General features: G+C 40.1%; 1 protein-coding gene across 2 annotated transcripts in view; it reads right to left on the reverse strand.

Moving 5' to 3' along the window:
• Satb1 (SATB homeobox 1) overlaps positions 1-13,059 on the reverse strand; it is a 74,091-nt gene that overhangs the window by 37,350 nt on the left and 23,682 nt on the right. For both annotated transcript variants that reach the window (XM_059281677.1, XM_059281676.1), the window contains 2 exons: positions 9,878-9,989; positions 7,005-7,459 (listed from right to left, as the gene is read on the reverse strand). In XM_059281677.1, the coding sequence (XP_059137660.1) occupies positions 7,005-7,459; positions 9,878-9,989 (567 nt within the window). The remainder of the gene's footprint in view (positions 1-7,004; positions 7,460-9,877; positions 9,990-13,059) is intronic.

Below are 13,059 nucleotides of genomic sequence, written 5' to 3' on the forward strand. Positions count from 1 at the left end.
TTGATTTTCCTAAGCATCTGCTTTACATATAGCAGAAACTGAACCGGCCTAATTGGTCTCCTTCCTTTGAGTAGCTTAACTTGCCGTGAAATCTTTCATAGAAAGATGGTGGAGGGAAGTTAAGAGTAAGTGAAATCCCTACAGCACAACAGCATTGAACTGTACAGTTCTCAAGCTGAGAGACAAAGGCACAGGGCGACCAACAGCAGACACACAGCCATTTCTAGAAGAATGAGCTGAGCATTTGAGGAAGATACCAGAAAAGGAGCTGCAACACATCACTCAAGACCACTAAGACTTTTGTTTATGTAGAGAATATTTTGTTATTCCTTAATCTTCAAATAACAAAGTGTCACAGTTAGCCACTTTGCTATTTAAGGGAAACAGATTACCACAGTGATTGCAAAAGGTTCTATACCATACCAGTAGGTAACAGGTTGAAAAATTTGAACTTCAGAAAACATAGATCAAACCTGAAATACATAACCACTCTTCCACACTGTAAAATTCTATCCCAGAATTTGACATATTGAAAAGAATATCATCAAATCTCCTGAAAACTAATGATTACTATTAGTAACAGTAGAAACTTACAAACTACTAGAACTTCTCTTAAGATGTTTTTCTCCCCTTAACAATGTAGTACTAAAACACTTTTCTTTTAAATGGTTGATTTGCTCCTGAGGCATTTGGAGGGTAGTATGAAGTACAAGTGCAGCCAAGCCTGCTCTGCTCACATGGTAAGACGAAGGAGCTCTGTGTTCAATCTCAAGCATGTGGTGGGGTGTGGGACACAGAGAAGCTCTGCGTTCTTTACTCAGACATATTAGCAACTCACAGTAGTCACAACCAAGACTTCTGCAGAACCTGACAAGCCACCCCACCCAAATCCTGCAGAAATGGTCAAACATGTTCATTTGAGTGAGAGAAGGCAAAATGGACTCCCCAAAGTTTTAACATTTGGGGATTGTTTTGGTTTCTTGGAAGCATAAACCTGGTTTTCTTCCAAATGTCTCAAGTGAGTGCATCACGTTGTCTGATACAGCACATGGGTACAGATAGGATAAAAACACTGTCCCTTTAAAATAAATCATTTGATTTATAAGCTGATGTTTAAGGGGGAAAGAAACCTCCAACAAACTATGGGGAATTGAGTCAATCATAAAAAATCTCTCAACTGGTCTACTGCAATCAAAACCTGGCTGTTATGTCTGAACTTTCATAAGAAACATTACTTAAGAACTGAGGCACTTGTCCTTTTGGCCATGATACTAACTAGTAACTGCAGCTGGGTCTACTGAGAACAAAACGTCCTGTCAACCGAACTCAGATTCAAACAGGCAGTCAACCATCCAGCTGTTTAACTTGTACTGGGCCAACTAATTAGACTTCCTGATGTGTCTTATAGAAATGAACATACAAATCACACACAAAGTCTGTGCCATTGCTCCTGCAAAATATTACATACTTAAAAAACAAACAAACAACAGCAGCAAAACCTTGGAAACCAGGCATGGCGACATCCTATAACCCCACCCCTAGGAAGGTTCAAACAGTAAGGGCATGCTTTTGAGGCCAGCCAAGACTACACAGTGAGACTTTGTCTCAATAAAAATTAATAAATAAATAAAGGAGACCAGTAAAAAAAATGTGGCTGATAATGCAGTATATAGCAACTGTATAAGAATGCATAAATAGATGGAAGCGTTGAGTATATACAAACCACCATGAAATCCTCAACAGTTTTGTCATCTTAGCCCAATGCTTTATCTTAAGTTGTTGATAAACATTAAAACAATTACATGGACATACACTACAGAAATGAAAAAAAAAGACATTAGAGTACATTCTAGTGATCATGATGGGCTATGACGAACGTTACCACATAATCAAGGCCATGGGTCCTTTCAGCCAAGGCACTCAGGGGCCATCACTAAAAAGTCGCCATTGCGTGGTGCTTTGTAAAATGTCAATCTGCATGAGGCTACTAACTATTCAGTAAATTAAAAAAAAATTAAGGGCAAAAGATACCCTGTAAGTATTTAGGTTTTTCCTACACGAAAATACTTGAAATTAATAGACATCCAAAAATCTCAAAAAGACAAAGTAATATTCCCATATCTCATAGCAGGGAACTATAGTGAGAAAGTCAAACCCATGAAAAAAAACCATGGAAACACTTTCTCTCAAGTCCTGTGAACAGAACACTAAGCCAGGGTGTGGCTCAGCTAAAAGACAGGTCATCATTTGGGAGAAAACTGGGTGGGAAGTCAGCAGCCTTTCCATTCGAGCATAGGAGCGCTGCTTCTGCAGAACCCTTCCCCCAAACTTAATCACCCCTTGGAGTGGATGCAAGTTTCCTGCCTGGAGTATGCTGATTCTCCAACACTGTTCTAAACCCAGATATTCAAAGAGCTTTAAAGCAGCCAGTGTAGACTGTCTACTGGTTCAGATTTTTTTTTTTTTTTTTTGGCCCAGAGCTTTCAATGAGGGGAGTGCCCCCTGGTGGAAATGCCTGAAAATATTGTCAGAAACCATATGATTAGTGTTAATTTTAAAAATTACTTAAGAGTAATGTAGAATAATCTGGATGCAAATGACTATCTTTAGAACTCAGACACTAGAGTGCATGTCCTGGTCCTGTTCAGGTTGTTGAATGGCTGATGAATTCAATATAGATATAGTCCCTTTCCCTGTTTTATATAGTTCAAATATAGTGCAGACATGGCAGGTAAGGTCAAGGTCATTTGTATTAATTCTTCATGACTGACTGATACAGATATCATTACCAACAATCCATCATACTAAAGAAATAGTATGTGAAGGCCATGCACTCTGTTACATCACAGAATTGGGTGAAGTACCAAATTATAGTCATTCTGTGTACCATAGGTGCTCAAAAAATTCACTGAACTAAATTAGGTAAAATCACTAGTAACCTTGTATCTAAAAAGAATCCAAAAACTTGTTATGAAGGGCGTTCCCAACATGTCATGAATATTAATTTCACTGGAAATAAGATGTTGTTCCTTGGGACTTCACATTTTACAAATAATTAGATGTGTGTTGTATACATGAAAACATAAAATTATTCTGCATTGTCATTACCTAGTGGTTAAGTGAGAGTTGAGATTCTTTTTCTATTAAAGAATTCATTTACTGATAAATTCCTAAACCTCTCTTTTTCACATTCCGACAAGAGTTATACAAGTTATTACAAGTAAAATTCATTAGTAATTATAAAAGAAAGAAAAAACCTCCAATAAATATTATCAGTACTTCCAAAAGCTCATTATGAATTCTTTAAAAGAGCAGATAAGTGGAAGAGACGGCCAATCTGAACAAAAAGCCTGCCTGGCCTCCAGCTTGTCTCCTCTTTGAACATAATCACTGATTAAAATAGATTTTATCAGCTCCGTGGAACTTCAAAGCCCTCAGAAAGAAAAAAAAAAAAATGATTTGAGGCAACCTCTCTCCTAAAGAGAAAGACAGAATATTCTCCAGGATACCTGCCTGTTTGGTGAGTTCTTGATCACATGTCCAGGTGAAAGACTATTTTCAAACTCCACCTGCCCGTGGAATCATGCCAAACAAGTTATAAGCAGACACATTCATCTCTGTCCCTCGGTAGGCTCATCGAGAGCTGTCACGCCAGATAATGGTACCTTTTTACCTTTTAGTCGATAGTGATATGGACAGTGGACTTTTCTTAAATTACACTGAAGAATTATAGGAACACAGTAGCGATTTCTGTTATACTTAAGCAGGCGAATTTCTCTCCACCACATAATTCACAGAACTCAAATTCAATAACACATTATATGATGGTCCATTACTGTTATCAGTTTTGAATAATCCATCTTCATTCTTTATTTTACTGGAAAATAAAGTGTGCCAAAGACAGGAGAGGAGGGAGGAGGAAGAGGGAGAAGAGCCACTGAACAGGATCAGAGTTAAACTCGGGGTTTATGTAAGTTTTTAAAGAAATAAATTTTCTGGTATCACAGCCTTTCAATGACAGCACTACAGAGAGGTGAACTGAACAGTGTAAGTATAGAAGCATTGGCATTCACTCCTGGCCATAGGTTTCCATTAAAAAGACATCAAGTAGACATAACTGAATGAATGGCATATGCTAAAAGCTACTATCTTCTGTAGTAATTAAATAACATATGCCCATCATTCAGAATGGGGAAATTCCTTAAAACAAGTAATTATATCAATTTTACCATAATTTTTCAGAAATGGTAGACTTTTTTAACGTCATATGTGACAGTCTCGAGAGGATTATGGTTAAATTTGGGAAGCCCTGTTTAGATGATGAGGGGGTTCTCATGAGTTAAAACAGGAAATCCAGGGTTTTAAAGTTACTCAGAGCTGTCAATGATTAAAATAACTCTCCGTTCCTAACCATGCCACCTATATTACACCCATGTTTTACTGTACTCTGCATAGGGTGCAGTGTCTTTCTCTACCACAGCAGAACCTGACTTTTTATGCACACATTTCACAGTATGTCTGAACCCGGGTTGGAACTGAAGTAAGAGCACCCCAACGTGAGCTCTGCCATGTCACTGCACGGCTCTTGTCGCTACATATGCATCAGCATGTGTATTTTCGTACTCCACACTCACACCCTACTCTCACTCTGCACCTGCTTTTATTGAAATGCATACACTCTGAAATAAACACACTACATGCATTCATATGAATGTATAATCACTGAACTAAATGCAGCTGCATGTGGGCGCGTGTATGTGATTTTTAAGTATGACCACTGAAAAATACATACATGCTTGCGTGTGCAAAAGCTGACTCTCAATGAATAGCTAAATAGCCACATGAGACAACTTCTATTTAAATAAATAAATAATAAATAAAGACAGTTCCGAACAAGGCCCAATATCTTCTACTGAGAAAAACCAATTACTAATACATAAAGGTTTTAAACCTGTTTATTGCCAAATAATTTCAAATAATTCTGGATAGTGATTTTTCTTTTTCTGAATTGTCCATTCAAAAAGTGGTATCTGGGTGAAGCTATACCATGTTGTCGATGCTCGGGAAAATGAACTCACTGCTCCTCATATGAACCACAGAGAACCTGCCTTTTTAAAGATACTAACATCACTTACTGTAATAAATGGTACCGATAACCACAAATGGTCTGTGTAAGGACCAAAGAGAGACAAACAGCATCTCCCAGGCATGGTGAGGAAGTGTGCTGAGCCCTCCCTCCCTTTTCTTTCTTCACACACATAGAGCACACATCTTTGTGCTTTAGTATACAACTATTTGCTCAATTTTTCAAGGGCTTATCAGTAAATCTATCATCTGTGTCTACTTTGAAGGCTTTTAATTGAATTCAGCAAACATTGTCCGACTTTTATGTAGAGTCCCAGTTTTTGGCCCAGGACTAAGCATTACTAGTAATTACTGTATTTACAAAATAAAGAATGCTACCACAAATCAGAATTTCTAGAGGGTGGCTTTTGATTCACTGATTTTTTTTTTAATTATTGTCCCCAACTGAATCAAAGGATCATATTTAATTTACTAGCTAATAATGAAGACCATTTTAAAGCTGTAAAAACAGGGATTTTGGTTTAAAAAAAAAGCAAACTTTTAACCTAAGACAACCCAGTGTAAAAACCATCCTTCTAAAAACAGAACAATAGCAAAGAGAAAAGTGCCGTGAGACCCCGCCACGTCTTCTGACCCTGTCTAGCCAGGGCCGCCAAACACAATCAGGGCCGGCACTCTCCAGGCTCAGCAACTCTGCCAACAAGGAATTAATCCAAAATTATTTTTGTACCAGAATTTTATTCTTATAATCATGTAATAAACAAAATAACTTACAGATGAAAGGAAAATGAGTCAGGTTTAGAAAAGGAGAGAGAAAGAAAAAAAAAGAAACAAACATGTTAAAACAAGAAAACTGAAAAGACATTATTGTCTCAAAGCTAAATGTTGTTCTTATTTTAGTGTGCTTTGGAAAAAGATAAAAACCATATACATTACCTTAGCATCTTAACAGATACAAAATAACTTTATAAATACTGAAGATACTATCCTTGCAGAGAAGATTGTCTCTCACAGGAATTTGTCCACAAGGGAAAAGGCGTAAACACCAGGGGCATTTGTAGGCCTCAACAGGAAGTCTAAACTGAGTACTCAACTAATGCCTACAGGCCAACCCAGCACAACCCCAGTCCTACAGATAGGAGTGAAATGCCACCAAGCCACACCCATCCCTCCACTGTCCTGCTTAGTGATCTACAGTGTGATAAGAGATTTTATGGTGCTCAAATATTTACTATCTGGGATCTATTTTTTTTTTTTTTTAAAAAAAGCATGCTTTCTCTGGTGTGAGGTGAAGTCTGTCAAAGTAAAACCACAGCCATGTGGTGGTGGTGCTGGGGGTGGGGGCTGGGGGAGTGGGGGTGGGGCAGGGGGTGAAGTGGGGCGCACACCTTTAATCCCAGCACTCAGGAGGCAGAGCCAGGCGGATCTCTGTGAGTTCAAGGAAGGCTATACAAAGAAATCGTGTCTCAAAAAACAAAAAACAAAAAACAAAAAAGGAAGAAAAGAGAAAGAAACCAATGGGGAGAAACAAGAGTGAGGTGTGGAGAACATGAACAAATCGTGGAGGAAGACAAGCTAAGAAACGGCTACAGAGAATTAAATGAAACCCCTAGTAAGCTGCATAGTATCAAAAAAAAGTTGAAGAACTTCAACAAAGCACACAAATGCACTGAAGTCTGATATGAAGGGAAACATGGAAGAAAACAGTAGGCCAGACACTTCCTCACTTTCTATTACTAACAGCTTACCATCCTACGCAGCAAATGCAGACAACCCCAGTAGTCTGCCCTTGAAAGGGGAGCACAGCCTAAGGAAAGAGGGGATAGACAGGCACCCTAACAGCAGAACATCAGCACAGACAGGGCTCAGGAATGAAGCAAGGGAAGGAGAAGAGAGGCAGAGAACAGAACCAAACTGACCTGAGTTCTGTTAAAAGCCACACGTGCAAACACTGCCTGGGAGATTCCCGCTCTTTTCAGTTCATCCCGCACCCACTGGTAGATTTCTGAAGAGACCTCCGTGTTTGTCGAAACCTGCTGCTCCAAAGGCTTATTCATAGACCTACTGACAGGGGGAGGGTGGTTCAAGTATTGTTGGTTTAAGGACTGCTGGGCTAAGAGTCTGTTCACTGCGTACTGCTGGTTCAGCAACTGCGCCATCACCAGCTGCTGGTTGACCAGCTGAGGACTGATAGGTGTTGACACAAGCCCAGGGTGCAGGTTCGGAAGAGGGGTCCGGACAGAGGGCTGGCTGCCATGGGAGAGCTGTGCAGGGGATGGAGGCTGCTCAGCTGTGTTCCCTGGGACCGGCTGCTGGCCAAAATTGACGTGGTTGGTGCCTTGCTGGGATAGTTCAGACAGACTATCCATTTCAACTAAAGTAGACAAAAAGGAAAATCAAGCTCAGACAGCAATTAAGAAAATTTCTGACCATTTCCTAATATAAGAAATATAAAGAAAACAGCAAGCAAAGAGAACACTGAGGAGTAATGACGCCAAGACAATTCCAGGACACAATATACCGGGCAATGGCTGTGTTCTCCTCTACAGACAATTCCACACACTCTGAGCACATGACACACTCCTGCTCTTGTTTTGAAATGTAGCTTAGATTTAACACAATGGTTCTCAACCTGTAGGTCAAGACCTCTTTGGCAAACCTCTATCACCAAAATTATTTATATTATGATTCGTAACAGTAGCAAAATTACAGTTATGAAGTAGCAACAAAAATAATTTTATGGTTGGGGGGTCACCACCAACATGAGGAACTGTATTAAAGGGTCGTGGCATTAGGAAGGTTGAAAACCACCAATGTAAGGCATAAAATCTACTATATACATATTTCATATGTTTGCTTTGGGGTCCAACTGCTTCTCAGTTACAAGCTCGAGAAGGCTTTACAAGCAATAGCTGTTTCTTTTAAGATGGCTTCAAGAATATTGTTGGCCTAATGGCAACAAGAAACCGTGAGCTAAAGTAGAAGCAAATAATAAATAAACTATGATTTAAAAACAACTAGAGAAAAAATTACAAATACTTCCGTACTATATTAACTCTAGCAATCCCGGCAAAAGAAGGAAGTGTTTACAATAGGATGTAATGAGGTGGGTATAACAGCTGGCTGTCACTCTTGGCGTCACATGTGGTTTGCTTCATTTAAGGCCAATCACGGACACATAAGGGTATCAGTAAATACTTCTCAGGATAAAGCAAAGGCGAAGAGTAGAGCAAGTCAGCACAGCCAGCGTGGCTGAGGCTCCAATGTCTTTAACAGAAGTGTGGTTCTCACCAGATGCTAAGGACAGGGCAGAAAGCTGTCCTAGCACAATGCGGGGAGGGGGCGCTGTCACGACTCTGCAATTTATTTCCACCTACCCAGAATGAATGCTTCTCCCTTGGCTAGAACTCTTGTGTGGATTGGCTGAGAGTCAGCTCTAAGTGTGTCAAATGCTGTGCTGCTACACAGAAGAGACTTGAGGGAGACTGACACCAGTGTGTAATATGGACAGGGAAGCCTTTTCCAATGTCCACACTCCTCATGAATAGGATCTATCTGGATCTTAATCATCGTTTCTCTTTTCATTAAATATGCAGATTTTTATAATCAGAGGAACTGCTATACTCCATGATATATGCAGAATATAACTAAGAATGGGAAGAAACCTTCAGTTTCTACCAGTTTCTACCAGTGATATCAGCCCAGTGGGCCATTCACATGGAACAGTAATTCAAGCAATTATTCCAAAAATTGATGCATTGCCTTCATTACAGCCCTAAGCTATAAAAGGCAAAGAATCCGTTTTGGTAGATGGATGGCCTTTCTTCAAATATTAAAAGCTAAAACATGCTCAAAATTCGGGTCTCTTGTCTCTAAGTCTTTAGGAAAAGTTATTATTGTTGTTACTATTAAATGAACTGAATGGTGATAAACAAAGATTTACAATAAGGCATACCGCCTTGTATATGAAACACCCCATTGCTGTTTAATTTTAAGACGTATCATTTGGAAGGTACAGTATGTGAAAGAAGAAGGTACATTAACCTTAACCACAGTGTTTGCTCCCATGAGCACTAACTGATTCACAAAGAGAAAATGCCAGACTCCAAACGCTCAGCCACAGCATGCAACCGTGACCTGTCCTTTTACACCTCAGCTCATCCTGATGCATGTCTTATGTAACAAATGTTGACCTAATGCAGCCAAGTTCAGAGAGGGTGCTGGGCTGGAACTGAAAGTTCAGAAATGACAGTGTTGGTTTTGTTCCAGATAGGAAGGCATTGGGCTCACTAAGGCGCCTATCTATGGAGCCTGGAGAATAAAAACCACTCCATCTTAAACAGTGTTCAGTAAGTTGAATACAGTTAAATATGGTTTAAAAGCTGGTGTGAAAACAAGCCCTTTCTCTTTTTTACAAACAAAAGCAAAAATCCTTAAAGCATGATTATCTCTGTGAGAAATCACAGCTGATATTAGTTATTCAAGGCCTGGTTAGGTCTTCACTGAGATGTTACAAAATGACAGCTCTCCTCCTCACGCCTCGATTTCCTGCATGTCTGACAACCGAGTCAGTGTGGCTGATTTAAACACAAACATTTATTGAATTTAATTATCTCATTATACTCATACCCACTCCCCCACCCCAAAGAAACATTCTAAATTGATCTCTAATTGGGCAATCAAAAGATCTGGCTTTCGATGTGACTTTGATAAACCCCCAAATGACATGCAATGGTATGTCGCCACAGCAAAGGGATGGGCTTTTCTTTTTTTTTTTTTTCTTTTTGCTTACCCATCATATCCTTTGTCTTCTTGAAATGTTTGTACCACCTTCCAAATTCTTGACATTTTGCTGCTGAGACATTTGCATAGTACGTGCTGTTCACAATGGAGGAGATCATACTCTGTGTGGAGAGGAGAGAACACATATGATACACCATGGCACGAGGTGGGGGCCACAACTTCAGCTGTGGGAAGCTGTACCTGCTCTCAGTTTTTCTAAAGCAACTGGGGCCAAAGCTTCAGCTTCTTAGACTCCATTAAGTAGATCATCAGATGCTTATTTAAGTAGCAAGTGGCAGCCTCCACAGTGGCATCTGCTCTAGCACTCTTTATCCAATCCTCATCCACACCATCTATTCCTCACAAATGTGCACTAACCCCAATTAATCCAACCCACAAAGATGATGTTAGGGTTGAACTATATAAAGGTAGGGTATTTTGCAGCATGGTGATTGAACCCAACATGTTTGCTACTTGAAGCATAGTCCAGGCACCAGAGCCATAGACACTACCTGGAAGCTTGTCTGAAATGCAGTTTGGAGCCCAGCTCTGACCTCCCCCATCAACACCTGCATTTCACCAACACCCCCCAGCACAACCAGGCACTATCAAGTAGGAGAAATCATTTTTACATTTTCATGTTCACTGTATGGATTTCAGTTGCTGGTGAGGTAACAGTGCTCAGAGGTCACGCTTAAGAGCCTCTCTCAGAAGACGAGCATCTTCAGATTTGATTGCTGGCTTTATCTAGTAAAGCTTGAGTTGTGAATTTCAAATGACCAGAAAATGTTTAAATATATACATTTTGTGCTAATTAACATTTTAAGAGTCCCATCCACAAAAAAAAAAAAGAAAAAGAAATAAATGTCTACTTGTCATTTTTCTCTTGCTTAAAAAAAAAAAGCCTTGAAGAGCTGGTCATAGTGGTGTTCACCTTTAATTCCAGCACTTGGGATGCACAGGCAGGCAGATCTCTGTGACTCCTAGGGCAACCTGAACTTGTAAGTTCCAGTCCAGCTCAGACTACATAGTGAGACCCTGACTCAAACAAACAAAAACACTGACAATAGCCAGCTATCTAATAGGTAAAAATGGAGACAATGATGTTACTGTGCCACTAAGGCTTAAAATAAAAAACACAGCCACATTTTCAATAAACAAAAGCATATTTTTCCAGATACTTTTGGTTATGGTAATTGCTGTGACTTCATTCCTAGTTCACCTATAGTGTCTAGTAGCTAAATTAATTCCCTATTGAATCTTCGGAGTGAGAGTGAATCACTAAGCCTCCTGGTCCTGAGAGTAGAAACCACGAGCTTAAATTTCAGACCTGGTTGGTCTCCAGAGAAACAGCTTAAAGAAGACTCCATTGTTGGGAGGCAGCGAACAACCAGAAAAGCCAGTTTGGGGACAAGAATATTTTTATATCATTATCTTCTTTAAGCTACTTCAAATGTAAAGCTCTTTGGGCTATTATTAACTCTGACATCCATCATCGTGTTAATTTAGGAGCACACACATTCCTGTAATGTGTAAGTTTGGGGGTCCTCTAAAGAACTGGGAGTCAGAGGTGCATTATTTATGTAAAACACAGCTATCTCTCCAATGAGGCACTATGATAGCTTCCCCCACCACTTTCTACTTTATAGTCATTTTTACATTTTATTTCTCTAAAAAGACATTCTTAATGTGTTCGTGAAGCCCTGCCATTAATCCAATAGCTTGCAATTTCACTAAGAGCCTCCCTAGTCCACAGTGCAAAAAGACACTTAGCAAGTTGCCAAAAACAGAGCCAGAGGACAACTATCTGACACAGTTAGCAACCCACCGGCTTCCATCTCCCTTACTCCACTGTACTAATGGACCAATAATGCCAGACTCTAATAAAACTACAGAGATCACTGATAGATAATGGCGATTCTGCAGATGGATGACAGCTGATGTTCTCCCACTCTGGCCCAATTTCTAAAAAAATTATTAGTTTTTACCTAGACATTCTGCCACTTTTGTATGTTAATACAACACAGCACGGAAGGTCCTACTTTTAGAAACAAACAGGCTCCCTAAATTCTGCAGAGGTTTTCAATAAACACCCAGTCTACTTCATCTCCTTTGTTCGATATATTATTTGCTTGTTGCTGCACTGGCTAGTATGAAGGACACAAAGATGGGTAAGACACTGCCTCGGCCCAAAGTGTTTGTCATCTATCAGGAAGTAGGTGAAATGACCTAGAACATTTCCATATAATGTGACTCTTTGACCAATGGTGAGAGCAAAGGGGGAACGCAAATGTAAACCATTCTGAAATACTTCAACACAATTAGAGCTCATATGTCAAAGTGCTACGCAGTTCACTATTATCCGTATGTGGAAAACAACATCCATATATGCCTTGTCATCAAAGCTCCAACCGCCCCTGCTTAACCCTGATCTTTGGGCTCTGTCCTAAAGTGATTTTACTGTTCCTCCTTCACTTCCTTATTTATTATATGATAATGCAGATCTGTCAAAGATGTGTTCAATGGGGCCACTGAGATGGCAGAGTGGCAAAAGGGCCTGCTAAGCCTGATTCCATGAGCTCAATCCTCAGGATTTAGAGTAGAGAAATGACTCCCATACATTGTCCTCTGACCTCCTCACACATTCTCTGACACATAAACATGCACGCACCCATGTGCAAACACCAAAAAATTAGGATGCTTTAAATAACAGAAGAGTAACTGATATGATTTTCAAAATGAGGTCTGTTTGTGTTTATGTGGGTGTGTGGAAACCAGAGGTTAATGTCAGACGTCTTTCCTAGTCACTCTCCTCCGTACTGTCAGAGACAGCCTCTCCCTAAATCTGGAGCTTATGGATTCAGCCACTAGCTGGCCAGTTACACGGCTCCTCTTGTTCCCCCTCTTCAGTACTGGAATTACAAGCTGCTACTCAAGGCTCTTTATGTATGTACCGGGGCTCCATCTCCAGTCTTCACGCTTGTGCAACAAGCACACTACCAGTGGAGACATCCCCCTGTCGCTGCAGAGATTTGCACTAATTAAATGTAGCAGCAAGTCAAGGACAACAAGGACAAACAGCAAAGGAACACCTTCCCATTTCTTTCAACATCTCAGCTCGGTGAAGCTGGGGTGCATCTCACAGCAAACATCAGGAAGACACGCCCACTCCTCACACCTGGAGGGAGTCCC

Source organism: Peromyscus eremicus, chromosome 16_21 (assembly GCF_949786415.1).
Source record: "Peromyscus eremicus chromosome 16_21, PerEre_H2_v1, whole genome shotgun sequence".
NCBI lineage: Eukaryota > Metazoa > Chordata > Mammalia > Rodentia > Cricetidae > Peromyscus > Peromyscus eremicus.